Here is a 25,070-nt window from a genome sequence, read left to right as displayed (position 1 = left end):
GCTACTTTTATTGTGCTGGACTATAAGTGAACAAGTTCCTTCTTGGTTATATTGGTATTTCCACTAAAACATGTGTTTCATTTGTTTGATTGCTTGCTTGAGCTTTTCTACCAAGAACCATTCTGTTCTTGCACTTTGGCCAGACCCAAAGTTTTTGCCCCTCTGGTCAAGCCCAGACTTATGTTCACACCAGATCTCCATTAACTGGCAGAGATATTCTCAAACTTCCTCCCCCTATATGCATTACTGGAGATATTATGGTGTGGGATACAACTTACTCTTGAAACAGAAAAAAAAAGTTTGAGTCTAGTGGCAAACTTAAGACCATCAAACCTTTATTTCTGGTATAAGCTTTTTGTGGTCTTCCACAGGACTCAAACTTTTTTTCTGCTGCTTCAGACTAACACGGCTTCCCACCCAAATGCCTTTTGAAATAGTAGGCCAGGACTTGTTATCTCAAATAAGACAGGATCACCGACAGGAAGGAAGGTAAAAGTAAAAGGCAGGTGCATCATCAGATTGGTTCACTAGGGGGCATAGTCAGGGGCTGTTCTCTAAGGTGAAATTAAAGAGCAATGATAGAACCACTGCAATACATTCCATGAACAGGAGTTCACAATTACAGAACGTTCCTATAACGAGAATAATGATCTACAGATAGTATAATATACCTAATAAGTAAAGTAAAGGTCTGCCTAACAATTCCACAGGCAACTAACATTAAAACTTTATTACCTGTATGGAAATTGATCTCCCACAGATCGATTTCACCCCTTTCCCGTTCTCTCTGTGCAAAGGCCTTCCTGAACACTTACATTTTCTGATTTTTAAAAAATAGTCTGGAAGCCTCTCTGACTTCATCAGGTAGGCTGTTCCTCCAGGTGGGGGCCACCACAGAGAAAGCTTGAGTTCAGGCCACTGTTCCTACCCTTTTGCAGGATGGCCCTTTCAGGAGGTTTGCTCAGATGAGTGTAGCTGACTCAGTGGAACACACTGAGAAAGGCAGTTTGGTAGAATTGTTACCAACTTCCAGGTGGGGTCTGAAGATCTCCTGGAATTATGATTGATCTCCATACTACGGAGATCAGTCCCCCCCCCCCCCAATAGAAAATGGCTGCTTTGGAGAATAGATTCTATGGAATCAGACCGCACTGAGGCCCTCCCTTCCGCAAAATCTGTCATCCCCATGTTCTATCCCCTAGATCTTCAGGAATTACCTATCCCCAAATTGTCAATCCCGCCTGTAGATAAATCTTGCTATAAAGCACCTTGAACTGAACTTGGGGAACTGGTCACTACAATGGAGTGAAGAATATCCATAATGTGCATAAGGTATCCATTTTCCAATAGTAAACAACCTGTTATATTCTGAAGTAGCTGGAGTTTCTGAGTGGTCTTCTTGGGCAGACCCATATAAAGCACATGACAATATTCTAGCTTTGAGGTCACAGCAGCATAGACCTCTGTGGCTGGAACAGCCAGGTCAAGGCAGGGAGCTACCGTCCAGGCTAAGACAAGATGGAAGGAAGCATTTATTACAACAGAATTAATTTGCTTCTCTAGCAGTAATGCTGAGTTTAGTATACTCCCAGACTGTTAATAAAGTCAGCAGGAGACAATTGAACCGCATCATATGTGGGATGTGCAGTGCTCTCTAAGACTTTAGCCTTCCAAAGAAGCATCTCTCTGAAGAACTTTATATATGGATTGAGAGATCATAAGAGATCAAATGAAGTCCTGTGGAAACCTGCAGGACAAGTTTGATGCAGATAACAACTGGTCTCTGACAGCCAGCCACAAAGTCCTGTCCTTAAAGAACTGTAATACTCTTGTTTAAGGAACCCTGTCTCCTGCACAACCACCAGCATAGCTCTTAAAACAGGCTTGATGGTCCTAGCAGACAACTTTCCCAGAACTAGAACCAATACAGAACCAAACATTCATATGTACACCAGCACCACCCACTGGTAACTGTGGTTGTATAACCACTACAGAAAACTGAAAGCATTCCAGACCACAAACCTTGATACCTACGTCTACCCCCTGACAATTTAATTTAGTAGGGTAACATGGTCCACCATCTCAAAGGCTGCAGATAAATCCTCCAGCAGCAGCAGCAGCAGCAGCAGCAGCAGCAGCAGCAGCAGCAGCAGCAGCAGCAGCAGCAGCAGCAGCAGCAGCAGCAAAGAAACATACCTTTTGCCAACATTCAAACACAAATCATCAACTAAACCTTGGGCTAGTCACAGCTTCTCGGAGCTCTCTCAGCCCCACCCACCTCACAGGGTGTTTGTTGTGAGGGGGGAAGGGCAAGGAGATTGTAAGCCCCTTTGAGTCTCCTGCAGGAGAGAAAGGGGGGATATAAATCCAAACTCTTCTTCTTCTTCTTCTTCTAAAGCTACCAATGCTACATGTGATCCATAGCCAGATCTGAAATCAGACAGAAATGGATATAGAGGGGATGTGTCATCCAGGAAGGCTTAGAGTTGCTCCATCACCACTCTTTCAATTGTCTTGGCCAGAAAGAGCAGACTTGGAGCTGGATGATAACTGGTCATGGCATTCTCCAGTGAACATCAGCTCCTCCCTGTATGAGTGGATAGATGATTTACATTTGGCTACAGAAACTCATGGCTTCTATTGGCTTCCAGAATACTCTGTGGGATATGATATTTCCAGGAACTTGTTGGATGAACTGGTAGAGGGCTGGCATGGCTATCTTTCAGAAGCCATCAACAAGATTACTCCCAGACATCCTCTTCACGCCTTCTCCAAACTAGTTCATTGGTACATCTTGGACCTAAGAAGGAAAAAGTGGCAGCTTACACAACTAGAGCAAATAAAGCAGAGAACTCGTGATGAAGCAGCAAGAACATTTTATAGGACACTTATAAACCCCTTTGAGATGGTGGTGAAGACGGTGAAAAAATAATATTAGGCAGACAAAAATGCATCTGCTAGCTCTCACCTGGCTCAGTTGTTTAGGATGATTCAGTTCTTGACAGCCCTTATGGAGAGGGCGCAATTTACAAGAAATCTGGAACTTAGGCCCACTCTGCACAGGCCATTAAACACGGGTGTAGAATTGGAAAAAAATCCGCTTTGGAGGGACACTTCTCGCAGATCCTGCCTCTAAAGTGAGTCTGCCCCGTGTTATTTTCCCCAAACTTTTTTTTAGAATTGTGCTATTTGCAAGTCTTTTGAAAAACCCTGGGTTGCAGTCACTTGCAAGCAAACAGCTGAATAGGATGCACTTTATCTGGCTGCACTTTCCTTTAAAAAATGTTTTGTGGCTTACATCTGTGTAGCTACGCAGGTGCAGATGGTTGTATCGTGGTATTGTGAGATGCCACCATGGCTGTGGGGGTCCATTTGTGCATGCCTGCATTGCTACACATTGGTGGGATGTAAATTTTTAAAAATAGACGCACCTCCATGTGAAGGCGTGACAGCAATCCGCATTGTTTCCGTGGGCTCCAATCACTGCCTTCATGAATGCATTTGAATGTGAAAATAGAAAAGCAGGTTGCTTTATCTCAACTGCAACCCGCTATACATTTGCTGTGTGGAAAGGGCCTGTTGATGGGTGGCCAGCCAGATGCACCCCAGATACCTTGGCCAGTTGGTTGGAGGCTGTGGTGAAGTGGTTGCAGCAGAGTTGGCTGAAGTTAAATCCATCAGAGATGGAGGTCTGTAGTTGGACCAGAGAAGGAGAGATGGGGATGGTCAACTTCAAATTCTTGATGGTGTGCAAATAACACCTACACCCCATCAAGAGTTCAGGAGTGATCCTGGATGCCTCCTTGTCTATGGAAGCAGTAGCCCATCTGCTGTTTTACCATTAGTGCCAGGTAAGACTACTGGCACCCTATCTGTTCCAACCCAACTTAACCACAGTGATCCATGCAACAGTCACCACCAGACTGGACTACTGCAACTTGCTCTCTGCAGGGCTACCCTTGAGGCTGGTCCAGCTGCTGCAGAATCCACTGGCCTGGGTTCTTATGGGGATCCCATAGCAGGCACACATCCAGCTGCATTGTTTCCAGGTGGAGTACTGAATGAGGTTCAAAGTCCTGGTAACAACATTCAAAGCCCTGAACAGTCTGAAGCCTTTGAACGTGTGGGACCACCTCTCCTGATGAATTCCCCAAAAAGCATTTCACTTGGTAAATAACACCTTATCGGGGGTCCTTACCCCAAAAGTTGTCTGACTGTCCTTGATCAGGACCAGACCCTTTTTTGCTCTGGTACCAGCCTGGTGGAATGCTATCAAGGGAGACCTGGGCTTGAGTGAGACTTCGCCCAATTTTGCAGGACCTATACGATGGAGCTGTTCCACCAGGCTTATGGTTGAGGACCATCTAACCAGCCTCCCCTCCTCTTCCCACCCCTTTTCTTTTTTCTTTGCTTAATTTGTATGAAATTTTAATTGTTATCCCTTAGTGATGGAGCCAGGATACAGTTGAGAAATTTTTGTTAATTTTATTGTTGCCAGTCAATGTTGTTCGCCACTCTGAGCCTGTTTGGGGAAGAGCAGCCTATAAACTGAATTAAATAATTTAATAAATAAACAAATAAACAAACTGCCTCCATTTGAGGGAAAACATCCTTCATCCATGACTGATTTATGGTGGATACTAGAGCCTCACTAGTCTGTTCCATACTAGACTTCAATAATCAAGATGAACATGGATCAAAAATACAAGCGGCGGCTTTCAGTACCCCCAATACATCCAATGGGGTAGCTATAAACTGCCCAGATAATACAGTGGACACACTTCTAGTTGCCTGGAGTATATCATATCTCGAACTGGAGTATAACATATTTTGTCTCAACAAATGGTCACTTCCTTTGAGCTTAGGGCTCTGACATAGATATTAGCAGGTACCAAAATGCCTTAAGTAACTGAGCTACAGCACAGCAAGCCTCTTAGAAGGCGGCACGGCTGAACTGTCCCCAGCCACACCACAACTACCCCCTCTCAGGATTGCATTGCCCATCTAGCTCATCGGTATGTAAGTGTATCAAGCGTAGCTTTACATTGTTCATGTATATTACTTATCTGTTTGAAAGGTGTCTCCACTTCCTTTCTTACACCCAGGACAAATTAGTTCTATCTAATCTAGTTCATTACAAATATAATCACAGCACTTACTTAACATTATCAGGTTTCTCTCAAATCAGATCTAGTAGAATGGAAGGACAAATGAGCTGAATATGTTGTCATGGCAAAACTACCATAAATACATTAAAAGACAATATCAGAATTTCAGGAAAAAAATGGAATGCTTTTTATGCATATATGGTTGGAAGTTTAGAGAAGAATTAAAGCAAAAAGAAAGAGAAATGTTTTATTAAAGATTCTTCTGTTAATCAAAATTGTCGGGAAACAAGATTGAGATATACTGTGAAAGTAACACAATATAACTTGGTACAGAAATAGATTATTAGAAATGTAATATGTTCTATGTATAGTTGCTAAACTTATTGTTATACGTATGTTGTAATATTAATACATTTCTTTTGAATAAAAAAACACAAATATTCTCTTAAATTAGGAGGGTCGCAGGTACCCTGAGTGAGGGCAAAGTCAAGCATCTTTGTTCACCATTTCTTGTTTGGTTACAGAGGCCAGAGAAACACATATTGCCCTCTGGTGTGCAATCTCTCTTTACAATTCAAAGGACTAGAAATCTGCAAAAGGAAGTACAATGGAAGCCATGTTTCTTAGACAAATGTCATAAGGGAGAATCAGCTCTCACATAAATCCGGTCTATGGAGTTCTCATTCCTTCTGCATGTGCCACTGAGGACTGGGATGAAATTCAGCCCTGAGCATGACTAAATTACATTTGTGTGAGTTTCTTTGACCAGTAAGATGAGCTTTGACCAGTAAGATCACACAATCTCCAAATGAGGCATGTGTTTTGTCGCAGGGAGTTCCTTGGGAGCCATTTCCCTCCCTTCTGTTTATATAACTTTTAATGAGTTATAAAACACTCACCCGCTCGCTTGACCTTCACAGTCATCTGGAATGTCTTTAAACTTCTTTCTGTATAAATTTCACCTTGGATTGTCTATCTTTTCATTCTTTTGCTGGGTATTTCTAATGATTTTGTCGGAGGAACTCCAAAGGGCGTCTTATCTGGAGTCGCACATGCGCAAAAAGCCAGATTAAGAGTTTTAGAGGCCCTAAACACTGAAAAGATTATGGTACCCCCATCGACTGTATATGTAATTCAGAATTTAAATAATAGTAAACCATAAAACATATATATTCTAACAAATAAATATCATTATTTGTATGAAACAAAACACCTATTATTCCATTGTTTTCTTGCCCTGAGGATACATAGTATTTTAACTTACACGAATCAAAGATGCAGAACAATGTTTGCCATTGCTTATAACTTTATTTATACTACAGAAACGTTTTCTCCTGCATTTTTAATTGCAAAGTCTTTGATCATATCCTCAAAATTAATCTGCTGTAACAAATTTGCTTTAATAATTAGAAGAGATAAGGAGGAAAAGAAGCTCTATGGGGCCCTCCTTACTTGAGGTCCTAAGCATAGCTTATTTTGCTTAATGGTTAATCTAGGGCTGAGTTAGATGCATACACACAAATGTAGTTGGTTGACAAAAAGGCATACAAGTGGTTTTGTCATCTTTTTTTCTGACTCATTTATTAGTTTCTTTGTCTTCTGTTTATTGGCCCCTAGCAGTTGCCGTCATCTTCATCTGAGAAAGCATTTGCAACAGCATGGAAACTATCCATGGGATCACGTACAGAGACACTGCTAGGAGTGTGGCCAATAGCTGATGCTGGGTGGCTGCTGATACTGCTGGTATCACGGACAGGGACACTATTAGGAGTGTGGCCAGTAGTTGATGCTGTGTGGCTGCTGATACTGCTGGTATCACGGACAGGGACACTGTTAGCAGTGTGGCCAATAACTGATGCTGTGTGGCTGCTAATACTGCTGGTATCACAGACAGGGACACTGTTAGGAGCATGGCCAATAGCTGATGCTGTGTGGCTACTAATACTGCTGGTATCAAGGACATGGACACTGCTAGGAGCATGGCCAATAACTGATGCTGTGTGACTGCTGATACTGCTGGTATCACGGACAGGGACACTGTTGGAAGCGTGGCCAGTAGTTGATGCTGTGTGGCTGCTGATACTGCTGGTATCACGAACAGGGACTCTGTTAGGAGAGTGGCCAGTAACTGATGCTGTGTGGCTGCTGATACTGCTGGTATCACTGACAGGGAAACTGTTAGGAGCATGGCCAGTAGCTGATGCTGTGTGGCTGCTGATACTGCTGGTATCACTGACAGGGACACTGTTAGGAGCGTGGCCAGTAGCTGATGCTGTGTGGCTGCTGATACTGCTGGTATCACTGACAGGGACACTGTTAGGAGCGTGGCCAGTAGCTGATGCTGTATGGCTGCTGATACTGCTGGTATCAGGGACAGGGAAGTTGTTTTGACCACCAGTGCTCTCAAGGGGATAGAAGCCACGGCTACTGTCATCAGTGCCTTGAAGGGGCTGAAAACTGTTGCCGAAATAATCAAACTGGCTGCCACTGCAGGAGGTATGAATGATGACGTTGTTGGTGGCAGGAGAGGAAACTCTGCTGGGACTAAATGGGAGGTTGCCGAGTGCAGGCTCATTGGGGCGGCTACTGATGCTGGCACCAAAGGGGAGGCTGCTGATGATCCTGCTCTCCTCTTTGTTGAGTCGGAGGCTGAGAGTGACTTTGCAGGCCTGAACCTGTACCTCTTCCTCAGGGTGGATGATGAGAGCAAGCAGGTTGTCAGAAAGACGAGAATTCTCACCAAAGAGAATTTCGTGAAGGGAAAGACTTTTGTACTGCTTGTGCATTGACTGGTACTGTGGGGTCAGGCGGCCCTCATTAAGCCGCTCCACAAAGACTAACATCTCGTAAAGCAGGTTCCCAGGTAGAGAAGGCTGGAAGTGACTCAAGAATTCTGCCGGTACCTTGAGGAGAAAGACATCAAAATTAGCTTTAGTTCAGTGTCTCTTCTTCCTTTCCACTGCCCCTCCCAATCCCTATGCAGGTAACTAAGGGTATTGTAACACTGGGGAGCTAATGTGGCCTAGTGGTTAAAGTGTTGAACTAGAGCTGGGTTCAAACCCCTACTTTGTCACATGAAACTCAGTAGGTAACCCTGGTCTGGTGTTGGTAGATTTATGTTAATAGCACAGTTTAGCAGATACCAATAAAGACCCAGATACGTGTGAGTTGCTGGATAAAAAGTTTGCTAGCTGAAAGGTAGGATAATGTGGAGAAAAAACAATAAATAGTATACTATAGTATTGTCGAAGGCTTTCACGGCCGGAATCACTTGGGTGCTGTGTGGTTTCCGGGTTGTATGGCCGTGTTCTAGCAGCATTCTCTCCTGACGTTTCACCTGCATCTGTGGCTGGCATCTTTAGAGGATCCTCTGAAGATGCCAGCCACAGATGCAGGTGAAACGTCAGGAGAGAATGCTGCTAGAACACGGCCATACAGCCCGGAAACCACACAGCACCCAAGTATACTATAGTGTTACATACTGCATGGTGCTACATGGTGGCTCATGATTCAACTGAGCACAGAACAAAGAAACAAAGTTAACTTTATAACCTCAGGTATACGAGCTCATAGACATGAAAAAATGGCTGCTATACTGGCCAATGCCTAATCAATAGGTCAGCTCATTAGAATGTGACTTCAACATTTTGTTTACATACGAACAGATAGTTAACACTTTCATGACTGGTTGTGATAGACATTTGCAAATCCCAACAGCTGGTCACACTCCTGGTGCTTAACTTAATTCATAGGAATGCTGTGAGGATAAAATTGAGGCAGGTAGAAATGTGAGCTCCCCAGAGGTTGGGTGGGATTAACTCATGTTAGAGATACACGGAGCTAACACTAACCCTTGTCAAAGATGCTGCAGAAAGTGGCTGGTACCAGGAAAACTGGAACCAAGGGAAATGCTTATCCCTCCCAAAGAGCTGCTATTCTACCTTTGACTATCCTACACCAGGGGTGTAATGGTGGGATAGCACTGGAGCAAGAACTCCCTGTATTTGCTGTGGCAGCTAGCAATAGTTCCAACAGTGGTCAGATAGTCAGATAAAACACCAAATTCCAAAGGCAGACTTCAGCCAGGGGTTACGCTTCCCTCTTCTCTCTGCTTCACTTCCAGACGCCATGTGGAACTCTTTCATGTTCTTAATCAATTTGTTTTTATACTGAGCACACAATGGAACTGCACCTGTAAAAGGGTCTTGTTCTGGGGCTAAGGGGTTATTGAAACCCTAGTGGCTGTAGAGGCAATCAAAAGTCATTCACTTTGCAACGAAGAACCTGGACGCTGGCCCCCTTAAGAAAGCTATAATTGCCAAGAACCAGAGGGAAAAATGAAAGGGGTTCTTTTCCAAAATCATGGCCTGTCAGAGTAGCCAAAATTGCCAAAGATTGATGAACAGAGGAAAGACGCTTGGGAGAATGAGATTTCTATTCCTGGTTTGTTTATTCTCAAATGATGGGATTTTGGTTGCTCTAAAGTCAACTAGAATGCATTACTCACCTGGAATGAGCCAGTTTACCATTTAGCTGTGGAGCCCAGGCGACAGAAAGGGAACATGCTTCTGTTTTAGCCCATTTCCATCACAACCAAACATTTCCTGTTTCTGATTCAAACACAAAGCTTTCTCATCTCCCTTCCGCATGGGCCAATAAACATGGGTATAGGACAGCGGTGGTGAACCTATGGCATGGGTGCCAGAGGTGGCACTTAGAGCCCTCTTTGTAGGCACGTGAGCTGTCACCCCAGTTTGGGCACTTGGCAGTGGCATAGTGCCAAGGGGATAAGGGGTGCACAATGCACTGGGCGTGCACCCCTGCAGGGGTGTGGCGAGGGTGTTCTGGGGGCGGGGCAGGGGTGTTTCGGGACATTCCAAAGGCATTCCAGGGCAAGGTGGGGGCGTGGCAGGGGCACAGGGAGCATGTATGCCCCAGGTGCAGTTTCCCCTCGCTCCGCCCTGGCACTCAGTCTCTAAAAGGTTCGCCATCACTGGTATAGGACAACAAATAACCCATTTGGGGGGGGGGGGACTTAGCACAGATCCTGCCTCCAAAATGAGTCTGCCCTGTGTTATTTCCCGCAACCCAGAATTTTTGAAAATCGCTAAACAAGCGATCCTTTTCAGAAATCCCGGGTTGGTGCCACTGCCAATGAACAGCCAGGCAAGAGACGCTTTATTTGCCTCCTTCTACCCTGTCCTCCACGGTCCGTTGAAGGGAGGCCCCTTTTCCTTTTTTAACATTTAGCAGCTTCATCTGCATAGCTATACAGGTGCACCTGGTTGTATCATGGGACATCGGCATGGCTGTGGAGGTTCATTTGTGCATGCCTGCATAGATACACATATGTGGGAAGTAGTTTTTTAAAAAAGAGATGCATCTCCATGTAAAAGCACGACAGCCACCCAGATTGTTTCCATGAGCTCCAATCGCTGCCGACACAGATGAATGTGAATGCAAAAACAGGAAAATTGGTTGCTTTATCACGACTGTTATACAGTTGCTGTGCAGAAGGGGACTCACAGAGGCATAAGCGTGGCCCTTACCTGGCAATTCAGGATGCTGAACAACATATCTTCCTTTTGGGCCATTGTACTAAGAAGCTTGAGAACCTGCACCTGGGGACAGATGAGAGTGTTTCAGACATAGTCAGAAGGGGCACTGGATGATTTTGCAGGGCAAACAAATCCCAAACTCTGCTAGTGGCAAGTTGTCCTGCACCATCCCCCTCCCCCCCCAACCCCTAGTAAATGAAAGAGGAAACAAGGTGACACTATTTATTGGTTCAATTAGTCTTCAAGCTGCTGGAGGAAAGCATTCCTCAATATTCTTCAATAGCATGGATTGAAGAATATTCTTCAACATATTCTTCAACAGCATGGATGTCCAAAAAAGGATGGAAAACTGATGCTACAGATTATAAACTGATGGGAGCTTTTTCCAATTCCATGATTGCCAACTTTCAAACTGGTCCCTCTTAGTTATCCCTTTAAAATCAGTTTTATCTGCAGCAATTTTCAGGTTATGTCGTTTAGTTCTATTCCACGGACATCTTCAACTGCAGATTTCTGCATATTAAGCCAATCAAAGGGCCATGACATTATTTTTCTTGGCCAGTTGGCACCCTTGACTAAGATGAGGGAAGGTTGACACTGGTGGAGGGCTTCAGTTAGTGAGGCAGTATCTTTCTGTCAGTATTACTTGCCATGCATACCTAGAAGGACTGCTGGCAAGCAAAGCATGGACTCTAGAATGGAGATACGGACCATCCTGAACAGGGTTTTAAGCCTTCCCAAGCTATTCCTCCTGGACCATTCATAGCATAGGCAAAAAGCATACCATTCAAAACATGTTCCCAGTATTTTAAAAGAAATAGTTGATTTATGTTTCTAGTTCTTTTGGGAAAAATTATGTTCCAATTTTTAATGCAGCATTGCTTGTCAGAGCTCAAAATCTAAGCAGGATCGGCTGTGGATAGTACTTGCAAGGGAGGCCACCAAGGAAGATCTGGGTAACTGTGCAGAGGCAGGGAATGGGAAACTACGTCTGCACATCTCTTACCTTGAAAACCCTACGGGGTCACCTGAGCTGGCTGTGACTTGACAATGAAAAACAACAATAACCAATATTATTATTATTATTATTTATTACATTTAATAGACCGCCCTACAAAACCCCTGCAATAAAAGAGGCCAGTCTCACGGTTATGCCATTCCCAGTCTCACCCAGTAGGTGGTGCAATAGGGAAAGGATGGGACCATGAACAATATTGGATGTAGTCCAAGGTCATGGCTTGAACAGATGACTGGGAGCAGAAATTTCCTCGCTTCCAGCTGAAGGCCCCAGTTCTTTTCCATGCATCTATAGCTTCTTCATAGACCACAGTTGCTCCCACCCAGGATAAGTTTGCTAGTGTCCACACAGGCAGAGTAAAAAGGCAACTCTCACCTATGCTAATTCTTAATTATAACCTAGTAATGATTGAAAAAGTGACAGTCTAATCTAACACTAGGGAAACAAAGAAATCTCAAGGCTATCCCAGCTGGATGCTATCCACATGAAATATACTTGGAATTCATTCTATTATATTATGGAAAAATTAAACCTTGGAATAAATGTTGTTCCAAATAGAAGAATAAATGTTGTTCCAAATAGAAGAATAAATGTTGTTCCAAATAGAAGAAATAGAAGAATGAATGAAAGGTACCTGGATCTCAGTGAAGTCTTATTGCAAGAATATGTAGCCTCTCTCCCTTTGAACAGATACTGACAAACAAAACCAGTAGAAATATGGGCGAATGAAATATTGAAATGCTGTTGCTGAAGAGTATGGGTTGCTACTTTAAGATGTAAATGCCATCTTTGTACAGCACTTTTATAATGTATAACTTCTGCTGAAAAATAAGTATTCAGCAAAGCTTTTAAATAAACATGCTCCAGTTTGAACATCATGTGCTTGCAAAATGTACCTGTTTGGGACCACCTAGGCAAGAATACAGTGACTGTCTGTGCTTTAATGTTTTTCCATTGAGTACAACTGAGGAACTCCCAAAAACATTCTACTGAAATTTTATACTGTGAAAAATGTAGATCAGATTACACCAGCTGGAAAAGGCCCTTCACTCAACACCCAAACACATGTTTTCATGCAAGTCCTCAGCATTTCCAGTGAACAGAATCTCAGAATCCTCAGAAGGATCATGTTATATCAATATCTTTTGGAGGGAACCTGCACTTCTGCCCTGTTCAAGCTTTGTCTTTATCCAAGAAGGTGGGGAAGGGAAGAGGAGGAGGAGGAGGAGGAGGAGCCCTGCCACATTTGTACCTTAGCCAAAGCGTCTGACATTAGCAGAATATCCATGAAGTTTGGTATCAGCTTGCTCAGTGTTGGGTGAGTCTGCTCAGTTATGTCCAATCCATTCACCAACCGCAGCCCAGCAAAGTGTAGATTACCATTCCAGTTGTTGACTACCAGCTCAGTGATCTTGGGGACATACTCCTGCTTAAGAAAACAGAGCAAGCTCTTGTGATTAATTAAACTGGTGGTGGGGATTGTGGGGGGGGGGAGGGGGACATCATCGAAACCAGAACGCAACCACAAAATCTGTTCTCGAGGCCAGTACTCTCATACGATTCCTATGAAGCAATTAAAGAGTACATCAGAGCATATGCAGAAAGCAGGATTAATTTTCTTTGAGCATTGAGGAAACATGACCCCTCCCAGATATTAAAGTTTAGGGGGCAGGAATACCAGATCAGGGGTGTGACTTGCGGAAAGATGTGAACTCCAGAACCTCTCATGTAAGATCAGGCATTTCCTAATAATAAGCTTGGTGCGTATTTCTGGCAATGTGCCATTAAGAGGAAATTTGGCAAACTATTCCAAACTCTCTAAGAAACCAATAAATTATGCAAGGGACACCAAAACACTCATACTCTCCTCTCAAATACTCTTAGCAAAGGCTTCAGATTTCCTTGGCACAGGCTGTGCGCTTTCATGCTTGCTACAAGATCTCGGTCAGCAGCGTATTATTCACTGGACTGTGAACTTTGATAAACTATTTTATTTAACAAAGTTGCATATTACTTCTCAGGGGGAAAAATGACCAAGAAGGCTTATGTAACCCCCATGCTCAGAATGGGTTGACCCAGTAAGGGGTGGAGACTCAGAGCAGCAGGAGGCAGCAGACCTCATGTAGTTGGAGGAGACAAGGCTACCAGACTCGGACCTTGGTTTCTATAAGCCCTTAACACCTTGTTAAGGGTTTCTTTTTGTGGTTGTAATGGGTGAGAGTTCTCCTGGAAACCTTCATCATGTTGAAGCCTGTTCATCAAGGCCTTGGAGTCTTCAGGAGCCAACCCACTTGCAAAGAAGAAATGGACTTGGCAGTATCAGTAGACTGTAAATATAAGGATTTGAAATTGCAACCTGAACAGGACCTTGAAATGTGATGTTAAATGTTGATGTTATATATTATGTGTTAAGAAAAGTAAACCATTTTGTTTTTAAAAATTGTTGTTGCAAACTCATTCCAGGTTCTGCCCCACAGAACCCACAAGCTGAGGTTACACTTACAGAAAATCATAAAATTGCAAATTATATGAATAAGAAAAAAAATCCACCAGATCCCTAAAACTCAGGAGATAAAACGGCAGGAGATAAAAAGCAGAGACAGATAAAACGGTTCATAAAACAGTAATAAATAGAACAGATGTAGCTCCAATCACATCAGCCATAACTTGCACACATCAGCATTCAGTCTTTAAAGCTCTCATTTTTAAAACTGGTTAAAGGGTTCTCTATGTCATCTTGCATCATTTTACCAATCAAAATTGTCCCTAGGCTGCAGTTTCCCTTTTTGTTTTAATTTATTTACAGAGTCATATTTTTCTGCAGTTCCAGGGCCCCCCAAGTATTTAAGGACCCCGACCTTATCTGTGAGAGTCCTGGTTTTATTGCTTTTTTACTGATAATGGAGCCAATGAGCTATATTATTAGATACCGAACAAGCAGGGGACCCACAAGACTCAGGGGGATCCCACCATCTTGCCTGAGATCAGGTTGACCACTAACTTGCCAAGCCACCCAATCACCAGCCATCTTGGCCTGCCTGGCTCATAGACCTGGCAGCAGTGGTGGAGAGAGGAGCAGGGGTGACTCCCACTCTACCCAGCCATGCGCTCAGTGGTGGGATTCAAATAATTTAACAATTGGTTGTTTACAAGCACCATTATAACAACCGGTTCTGCTGAAGTGGTGTAAACCTGCTGAATCCCACCACTTCATGCATCTGCAGTGGCACCACCTTTGTTGGCCTGGCTCACCTCCAGCAACAGCTCCTGCTCCTCTGCCTGACAGAACTCCCAAAGGTGACCTATGAGAAATTCAACAGGAGGAATCCTGGAAGTGGTGCCCTGCTGCTGCCCTGCTTGTTCACCTGCCCCTCCATGCACTCTGCCTGCCTGCCTGCCTGTCACTCTATCTGCCCACCTGCTGCCTGCCCCCATGCCTCTCACATAATCTTTATCCTGTATGCACAAGTTTAGGTATTCCTCTGTTAGGAAGGATTTTAAAGCCCAGTTTTGAAATTTTGCACTTTTTTATTGCAAACGTGGGACGTCTTCCAGGTCTTCAGATAAATCTCTTTTCTCAGCACATGGTCCCAACCTGCTGATTTAAGGATGCATGACTGGGGCCATGTTGAGAATTAGATAGAATAACTGGAGGACCCACAAGGAGTTACAGAGGACACCTTAATTTCCACTGTATCTCCCCCTCCACACTATTTTCTTTTTCCTTGCTCCTGTAACCCCCATATCCTCACCTTTCCATCCACCTTTTTCAACCAAGACTTGGAGGCTGGCCATGCTGTTATGGGCTGCCCAGCAGCTGCCAACAACGTTCACTGAGACAACATTAATTTCTTAAAGTTACAAGCACTGGTTCTATTATTTTGGGGAGTTTTAATCCATTTCTATTTTTATCCCATTTTTTTGGATATTGGATTTTTTTTGTAGAATGATCTGTTATCTGTTTGTGGCTCCAAAGGCTGGATTTAAGTATTCAAAGATCTGCTATGTTAAATATATTGATGGTGATAGTAACACACAACTTCTATAAACAGTTACCTGGATTTTGACTTTAAACTTCCAAATAGTTGTGAAAGCATTGAGAGCATTTAACGCCTCTATTTTGATTACTTCATCTGGATCATCCAGGAATGACGCCACTAATTTTATATCATCATAACTACAGGAATTAGCCTGGAAAGCAAGAAACAGATAATCAAGTAGGAATCTGTCAGGGGGAAAAAAATCACCTGAATTATTGCAGTATTTCATATACTTATTGCACATCCAAATAATACTTTATGACCTGTGACCTTCTGTGTGTGTGTGTGTGTGCGCGTGTGCATGCGTGCGTGCGTGTGTGTGTGTGTGTGTGTGGCCACTGAGGGAACAGACATTTGGAACAGGGTCCTGGCAGGCAGTGAAGGGGTTAAGTGTCCTTCACTTATCCACTCAAAATTGGCCATTTTCAAAGTAGCTTTTCTTTTGTAAAAGGAAAGCCAGCAGGATATTACTATACATATTTGTGTTCAGCACACAGGGTCAAATTACACTATACTTTTTTTTACTGGTTACACTATACTATACACTATAAATTACATTATACTTTTTTACCCTGCACCAACTCAAAAATGGGGCAAATAACTGGTATGGGGCCATTCGCCTGGGAACAATGTGGGGAGAGGCCGGAGCCCTTCATCCCCCACACACATACACACTGTGGTCCTCAGCTAAATTTTTTCTCCACAGATTTTTTAATGCTTTCCCCTCAGTACCACAAGGCTACAGGAAAAGCAAGTCAGGTCATGTAGTTCAGCACTCCTATGGCGGGGAGGGGGTGGTTGAAATATCCTTTTATGGTTGCTTCTGCACAAAGCATTTAAAACATTTGCCAAATGTTTTGGAAACATTTTGAAAAGAATTGTTTTAAATTATAACTTGAAAGAAAATCATTTTAAGATGATGTATAGATGGTATTTAATACCAAAAAAATTGTCTAAAATGTTTAAGGGGATGTCAAACAAATGTTGGAAATGTCAACAACAGGATGGTTCTTTTTTCATATGTGGTGGACATGTAAACAGGCTAAATTGTTTTGGGATATGATTTTAAAAGAAATGCAAAAGATTTTGAAAATAACAATTGAAAAAAATCTGAGGCATTTCTGTTGGGGTTGATAGGGGAAAGTATTCCTGATCAATATAGAACACTTTTTATGGATATGACAACTGCAGCAAGGATTTTTTATATATATATATATATATGTAGAAAAAATGTAGATATATACATATATATATATATACACAAATGGAGGAACAACAAAATTCCAACAAAACGAGTCTGGATTCTGAAATTCACAGAGTAGGCAGAGATGGCAAGGCTGAGGGTGGTTATAACAGTCAAGAATATGGACAATTTTCTGAAAGACTAGAAATCCTTTGTGGACTTCTTATTGAAAATGTATACAGAGAAACAACAACAGGATTTGAGACTTAAATGAAAACAGCTTATTGGATTAAAACAACTTCATAAGAAGGACTAAAAGTGAAAAAAATGTAGATATTAATTTTAAGCACGGAGTTAGATTTATGCTTGGATCCTTAGTGAGGTAGATGTCATATATATGTTTGTGTATGTGTGGGGTTTTTATTTTATTTTAGTATTATTATTATAGGGGGGAGGGGGACTAGATCGGGATCTTTTCTTTATCTTTTCATGTATGCACTATTTAGATGTGTAAAATAAATAAAAATTCCCATTTTTAAAAAAAGAATTGTTTTCATGTGTTTTGTCCAGGTAGTCTGGAAAAATTAAGTGTTTCAGTTGAAAATGGTCCCTTTAAAAAAAAGAAAAAAGAAAAACCTCACATAGATGTATCTTTGAAACTATGGAGACTCAAACTCTGCACAGCCTTGCCAATACAGATATCACATCTATGTAGTATCAAATCTACCTCACACAAAAAAATTAAAAAGGAAAGATGCCACATTTGTGTAATCATCTTTGTGTAATCATAATGAGTTTATTAGTGTACTCAGGGGTGTAGCTAGCTAAAACAGCAACCAGACCTCACTCTGGGTACTGTGCTCCTCCAGCTGCGCCCCCACCCCCAAGCAGAGCAGTACCAGTGTGATGGGTCCCTGTGAGCCCCTGCCAGGACTTTGTCAAATGACCCAGCCTCTTGGCAGTCCAGAAAATGGGGCAGGAGGGGGGCAGTGAGGGGGGCAGTGCTGGTGGGTGGGGAGATGGTGGTGAAGGTGCTGGGAGTCCTGGGCTGAAGAGGTGGGAGGGGTGGAATCAGGAGTGGAAAAAGACAGTGGGCAACTCTCCTTGCCCTGACTAGGAGAGAAGTGGCCGCAAGAGAACTCTGGGCTGCCTCTCACAAAGCGGATCTCTTTTGCTGGGATTTGGCTTCCTCCCAGCCATTGGCAGTGAAGGAGGTGTCAAGCACTACTCCTGGCCCTGTGCCACCACTGGCCAGCTTTGAGTATAGTCCCTGCAGATCAAACCAGAACAGCCCTGCAGAAAGAGGCAGTGAAGATAATTTCCTTGGAATGACAAAATACATTGCCTTGCTGGACCAAGTACATATGGCACAATGATGTAACAAAGCAAGCTTGACAAATTGCTCTTACTCCTGCTCCAATTACCCTTTGATTTTTTCTGAAGAGATAGCTCACCTGTAGATTCCCAGCCTTGCAACCTGTACTTTGTATGTATCTTTCTACTCCTGTGGAAACGGTTGCCTTGGGGGGTTTTTTAGTTCACTTTAAAGACTTTCCAGTAAAAACTTTTGTTTTCCTTTGCTAAAACACTTTCATCTCTTAACCCGGAACAGCGGAAAGATCTCAGAGATTTCATTTTATTTCGTTTCACATTTAATTTATATCCTGCACTCCCCCAGAGGGCTCAGGGCAGCAAACAACAGTAGTGAACAAACAATAAAGCATAGCATAAACAGCAACAACAATAAATCATAATACAACAATATCAACAGCATAATAGTGCATCACAATGATATACTATAAGCAATAACCAATTATATCAGCAACCCCCCAAATCACAGTTCCCACAACTACAAAAACTAAAATACAGTGAACTAGCATAGAGTCTGCTCCATCAACCCTCCCCAAACAGTCCCTGAACGGGTGGTGCCCTTCGGCCGCTGCCCAAGTCAGCTGCCTTGGGCTGCTGGTGGAACTCCTGTTGTAGCTGCCGGACCCCACCCCCTGCAGGTGTTTCCAATGGGGTGGGTGGGGAAGGACTCTCACTCCTTCCCATGGGCAGCAGGTGGCAGCTCACCAGGTGGACTTCTGCTGTCTGGCAGGCAGGCAAACCAACAGGGAGGATCTGTCCCAGGCAGGGCTGAACAGGCTGGCTGCCTTGGGCTGCTGGTGGAACTCCTGTTGTAGCTGCCAGCCCCCACTCCCTGCAGGTGTTTCCAACGGGGTGGGTGGGGAAGGACTCTCACTTGCCAACACCATCCTAAGCAGAATTACCCTCTTCTAGGCACACTGTCTTTTACAGATTTAATCTGTTGGGGATGGTATGACGAGTCTCACAGATCTCTAATGGAACATATTTAAGATAAAGAGGAGCCTCAGACCTAAACCCAAATTTGACCAGCAGTCCTGCCTTCTTATTTGCATTTGGATTGCTCTTCCTTGTTGCAGTTTAGGTGCAATAACTTTGGACTTTCACCTCTGATTCCTTTAGAAAGATGCACTGCGTGATGGTGTGAAGTGCCACCTTCTTAGTGGAGCCATCTAGGTTTGGTTTGAGAGACTGCAGGGTCCTTTTTAGTTCTCCAGGAATGGTCGCTCTTGCACTTGGAATCGGGTGATACTCAACAGTAAATCCTGGAAATCATAATCCAGCGATGAAACACTTGCCCCACTGAGAAGAAATCCCCTATCACTTGAAGACAGTGTTCCATTACAATTTCCTGCACTTCTGATTCAGTGCAATGAAATCAGTGGGAAGTTTCCACGCAAAAATGGTTTATTGTATCATCTTTTATGCATCAATCTATGTAATAATATGCATTTCTGCATTCATCATCAATGGCTGATATGCATTTATATGACAATTTTTCAACTCTATGTTTTCCAAAGGTAGCTTACAAAAATCGACCAATTGATGAAAGATTCTGAATTGACAATGATAACAAATTCTATTATTTCAGTTCTAGATAAATAGAATAGGAATAGAAAGTCCAAGCAAGATCTTAATACCGAAAAAAAAAATGTCTAATTCTCACCTGAGAGGATAAAACTGCTGTGGACATTATTGTTTTACTATTATCAGTTTCCCCCAATTTTTTACTTAATTTTTTTCCAACACACACAAAAACATATAAATGCAACATACAGTTAACAATAAATTAATAAGATCTTTAAATGAGTATTAATTGGATCCTAAATACCTCTATAGCAGTGATGGCGAACCTATGGCACAGGTGCCAGAGGTGGCACTCGGAGCCCTCTCTGTGGACACGCGCACACAGAGTTCGTCATGTGCAGGACGGAAAATCACCCACCCACCCCGCACACACACACATCTAGGCTGGCCTGGGCCACTGAGCACGATGTACACACACCACAGTGAGCAGGGAGGACTCGGCTGGCAGGCCTGGTGCCTGTGCTCCAGGTGGCTGCCGCCCAGGGAGGGGAGGGCACAGAGGAGGCAGAGATGCTAGAGAGGCACAGAGCGGTGTGCATGGGACTTGCTGGAGGCTAGAGCAGGCTGGCCCCTGCTCGAGCGTGTGGGGCAGAGGAAGAGGGAGCCAACTGGTTTTTTCTAAACTAAAACCTCACCATTCAGGTTAAATTGCTGGGTTAGCACTTTGCAATAAATAAGTGGGGTTTGGGTTGCAATTTGGGCACTCGATCTCAAAAAGGTTCGCCATCACTGCTCTATAGTATCTTAAACATTTACAAGAGGTGGATCCCACATAGCATTTTCCTGTTCACTGATGTAAGGATTTCTGCGAGTGGAACATAACTTTTTTACCTTTTACCTCCCACCTTTTACCAAAGAGTATTTGGGCAGAAGTGGGAATCGAAACCGTCATAACAACAGAAATGCATCCATCAGTCAGAGAGCTTGATGGGATCCAAGCCAAATCTTTTAGCATGCAAAAAGTCTTACAGAACAATCCTAAGAACCCCTCCCAAGGAGTACACCTGCATATTATTCTGAGTAAAATGATTAGGATAGCATAGTTGCTCTGTTTCATCCGAACTGGGGACAAATTAATTTAATTATTGTAAGCAAATCTGTCTGCTGGTTAAAAAACACAGAATGGCCTTTAAAAACCAGAAAAAAAAAGAAAAAGAGGGAAGAAAAAGAAAAAAAATCTGCTTCTGTAGATATCTTTTACCAGCAGAAACAAACCCACGAATTAGTGAAGCAGCATATTTGCTGCTCTTGGAACATGGTAATGCCTGGCTCTGATGTCATTCTTGCCCCGTCACATTTCAGGGGAACAAAACAAAAGTCAAAGGCAGAACACAAAATTCTGGAAGGAGCTTTGGGAAGCTCCTCTCTCTGCCTCCAGAGGTCCCAATTGCCATCCCCTCTGTTCATCTGGGTATCCAGGCTCAGGGTGAAACATGTCTACTGAGCAGCAAACGGCTGTGTCACAGCTTCTGATTTCTCCCCCCACTGCCACAATCTCAGCCATGGAGCTGTGGCCATGTGGGCAGCAGGTGCCAGGCTTGAGGGAATCTGATGGGAGGGTCCCCCAAAACAGTCATCCAGCATATGGTAACTGTCTGCAATGGTCTTGGGTGCAATATAGGATCAGGCATGCTGATGGTGGATGAGATTGGAGTTATGGGTTGCAGCAGATTCACGACAAATGCCATAAACACAATGGTGTTCTGCTCATTCCATGGCCGATGGGTCATCCTCTCCAAGGGTGTCAGAGGATAGAGGTCACCAAAAAGTGTGCTGAATGGTACCCCAGCACCAAATATGCTCCCATAACTACTCATCCTCAATGTAGGTTCTGACATCCTGCCTCACCTCTGTCTCCTCTGACAGTGTGCCATCTGCTCCCCATCTCAGGGCCCTTTCAGCAAGCCCCTATGAGGAGTGGAAGCAGCTGTTGGTGGATGCCCATGTTGCAGAGCCTAGCACAGATGACTATGCCAACTCTGGTAGGTGCCCAGGGACTTCTGGCGGGATTTGGACTCATTAAGGGTGTGTGTACCACTGACAGTGATCCAGCATCCCTGGCCATGCCCCTTTCCACCCCTGGGCTCTGACAGGCGCTTGGCTTAGCCCCAATGCCAGATGACCCCTGATTGGTTCTGCTTGCTCGGTCCATCACAGCCCTGCAACTTTGCCACAGTACCTCCAAGGAATGGTGCAACACTGTTGCTGGGGATGCTAATACATTTGTGGCCACTGAATCCAAGCTACTCACTTATTTTCTGATGGCCATCACATGAACAAAACCTACAGGAAGCAGACTAGCAGCACCACAGTTATGCCGTGGCAGGCTGCCATGATACGGGTGCACCTCAGGATTGCACTGACCAAATATCATGTCTGCTTACCTTTGGAGTCCCCCAAATATGTTTGTGGGTTTTGTTCCTTCCATGATCTTCTTTGCATAGCTCATCTATATATAACTGGGTACAACATGGTGTGTCTATTAAGTAATACCCACAACACCTTTCCCAAATCCCTTGCTTTCAAGAGTCACTGTCAAAATATGTAAGAACTCCTCTTTTATTAAACTTCATTTACTATTCTATCCAGGATACCTCCCCCATTCCCAAGGAATATTATGCCACTAAAATTAACATTTCATAATGATTTTAGCAACTCATATACATAAGATTTAATACTCATCCTCCATAAATATCTTGAGTCCTTCTTTCCTAAACAAGTATTCCCACCCTTAGCCCATTATTTCATATATAATTGCAACTTGCTTATGCAAAGAGCTGAGACGGTGTAACAGATCAGCCAGTTCACACCAAAAACAGTCAATGCAAGATGTCTTAAGCAATCACTCTAAAAATGAAACCCATACAATTCCAGGGATAACGCACTTGCCTTGATGGATGGGGAAATTTGTTGAAGGATAAAGAACTGCTGAGGTAAAACAGACTCACTTTAATAGCAAGATTAGCCTTAAGCATTTGAACCCCTACCCCCCTCTGTGCTCCCTGCAGAGTCTCTTCCTATATCCCACAGAGCCCAGCTGTGAATTCTTTGACCCAGTGACCCCCTCCCCAAATCCAACAGACATATCAGCTATTCATCCTCTGCTGTACTCATAACAATGAGCATAATTATAACAGCGGGGAGGTCAGCAACGAAGAGTTTAAAGGAGTCTAGACAAAACATGGATAAGGATTACAGAAAGGGGAAAATGTGTCATTAATTACACAATAACTGGGATGAGTAGACTGCTATGAGACAAACATATGAGCGGATGCAGACATTTACATCAAATGACATACTGCATAGCCATGACCCCTTTGGGAACAAAACCTATAAACTGTGGTGAACATTCTTCATAATTTCCATGTATGCTACATGACTCACTATGCAAATCTCTTGGCTCTGACTTGGAGGAAGGGCTCCTGAACACCTCTACGAGAGTCTTGACCAGGAGATAGATGGCTACGGCCCCAGTAGCTGCAGTTACCACATTTTTTCTAGTTAACAGCTCATAGTACTGCATCTCCTCACTTGAACTTCCAGGGACTGTGACTGAGCTCTGGCTACAGGCTAATCCCCCCTCCCCCACCCAAAGCTGCTCACTACACAGTTTGTGATGTCACCCAAGTCCATCATGACAATTGTGCCACATCATCACCAGAACAAGTGTTAAGCTTCTGAGGTCCATCTTCTCCTCTGCATCTGGTATGAACACTCTGAGATCCTGACAGACTCTTTCTCATGGTCCTTTTTTTGCTCTGTAAGAGGGTCTGAGGAGATATCTGTGCCTGTAGGTCCTTCTTTGGTTCACCTGTGCAAGTGTATCCTTTTTCCTTCTTAAATTCAACATGGTGGAAATATTCCAGCAGCAACACTACTTAAGAGTATTTCAGAAGGAAGTCAATGTCATCAGCACGGCAGTGGATTTCTCTGAAGAAGAACATGCATGAACATGTAAGAACAAGCTCAGGATAATTTGGATCATTATCCAATAGATTTATTTTATTTTTATTTTTATTTATTTTTTTGATTTTGTACTTGGGAGGGGACATGAGCCACAGCACTGATTTTCTACTTAAAGAAGATTGTGAAGGGTTAACAAATATAGCAAGTTAAAGTCCATTGGCATCTTAAAGATTAAAAATGTTTATTTCAGTATGAGCTTTCATGAGTCACAGCCCACATCTTCAGATAAACATGTGAAAGATAATTTGTGCTGAGAAATCTTATGGGGAAAGAAAACATGAACTCAAGGATTGATGTGAATTATATCATGAATCTTTCAAGTATAAACCTCAACATAAGGAGCAAAATCAGATGTGGGATCCAGCAGGTTCTCACAGGTTCCCAAGAGTAGGTTACTAATTATTTATGTGTGCCGAGAGGGGGTTACTAATTGGTGATTTTGCCATGTGATTTTTGCCTTAGTTACGCCCTCCTCTCAGCAGTAGCGCGCAGAACTTGAAGCAGTCTAGCAGGAGGTGCACCGGCGTGTGTGGCAGCCTGTGCCTGCATGCATTCGTTTCCCGCCCAAGGACTGGCTCAGCGGCTACGTCCTTGCCACAGCCCCACCCAGGAATGCCCCGCCCCTGGAATGCCTGGCCACGCCCCCATCATGCCCCGCCCAGCCCCATTGGCACTACGCCACAGTTTGAATCCCACCACCATGGGAACCTGTTACTAAAATTTTTGGATCCCACCACTGAGCAAAAGTGAGGAGTTGGTTTAGAAAGTTTAGTCGAGTCCCCTTGTAAATCAACACAATTAGCAGTTACATATCCAAGAAGGGTGGGGAAGGCAGAGGTTTAAACAGGCAAATGAATACAGTGGAACCTCAGTTTTCAGTGGTAATCCATCCGAAAAGAATAGATGAAAACCGAAACCAATGAAAACCGAGGCAAACTTTTCCATAGGAATCAATGTAACTCCAATTAATCCGTTCTAGGCACTCCAAAAACATACCAAAAACACATCTTTGGTGAATAAACATAGTGTTTAATGCTGAAACAGTAACAAACAATAACACTAGGACCAGCTTCAGAGCCAGTGGACCAATGTTGCACCAGAAAGCTGTCCAAAGAGGTCTGTTTCTGACGCCTCTTTAAGATTTGTCTGAAATGGGGCAAGACATTGTCATTAAACAAGTTGCAGACACGGCATGCAACAGCTTTGTCCAGGTGATTTTTCTCCAAAACCCCTGCACCTTAC

General features: G+C 43.4%; 1 protein-coding gene across 1 annotated transcript; it reads right to left on the bottom strand.

The window, feature by feature from the left end:
* Positions 1-6,721: 6,721 nt before the first annotated feature.
* LOC125433367 (endochitinase A1-like) lies at positions 6,722-23,385 on the bottom strand. Its single transcript, XM_048497869.1, has 8 exons — positions 23,270-23,385; positions 21,940-21,946; positions 19,815-19,830; positions 19,383-19,540; positions 15,741-15,875; positions 12,937-13,110; positions 10,658-10,729; positions 6,722-8,011 (listed from the first exon to the last, which is right to left on the bottom strand). Exons 1-8 carry the CDS (start codon positions 23,383-23,385, stop codon positions 6,722-6,724), a joined length of 1,968 nt encoding a protein of 655 aa, XP_048353826.1.
* Positions 23,386-25,070: the final 1,685 nt, after the last annotated feature.

The sequence above is a fragment of the Sphaerodactylus townsendi genome, linkage group LG05, assembly GCF_021028975.2.
Source record: "Sphaerodactylus townsendi isolate TG3544 linkage group LG05, MPM_Stown_v2.3, whole genome shotgun sequence".
Taxonomy (NCBI): Eukaryota; Metazoa; Chordata; class Lepidosauria; order Squamata; family Sphaerodactylidae; genus Sphaerodactylus; species Sphaerodactylus townsendi.
Note: the sequence above shows the minus strand (reverse complement) of the source record. Positions and strands in the feature narration are given on the sequence as shown.

Excerpts from the sequence above, each read along its gene's own strand:
- LOC125433367 (XM_048497869.1), bottom strand. The coding sequence starts at position 23,385 with ATGCAGTACTATGAGCTGTTAACTAGAAAAAATGTGGTAACTGCAGCT. Across the intron at positions 15,876-19,382 it reads TCTTTCTAAAGGAATCAGAG|GCTAATTCCTGTAGTTATGA; the intron begins GTGAAAGTCCAA and ends CTTGCTTTCCAG. Across the intron at positions 13,111-15,740 it reads AGTTTAAAGTCAAAATCCAG|GAGTATGTCCCCAAGATCAC; the intron begins GTAACTGTTTAT and ends TTTCTTAAGCAG.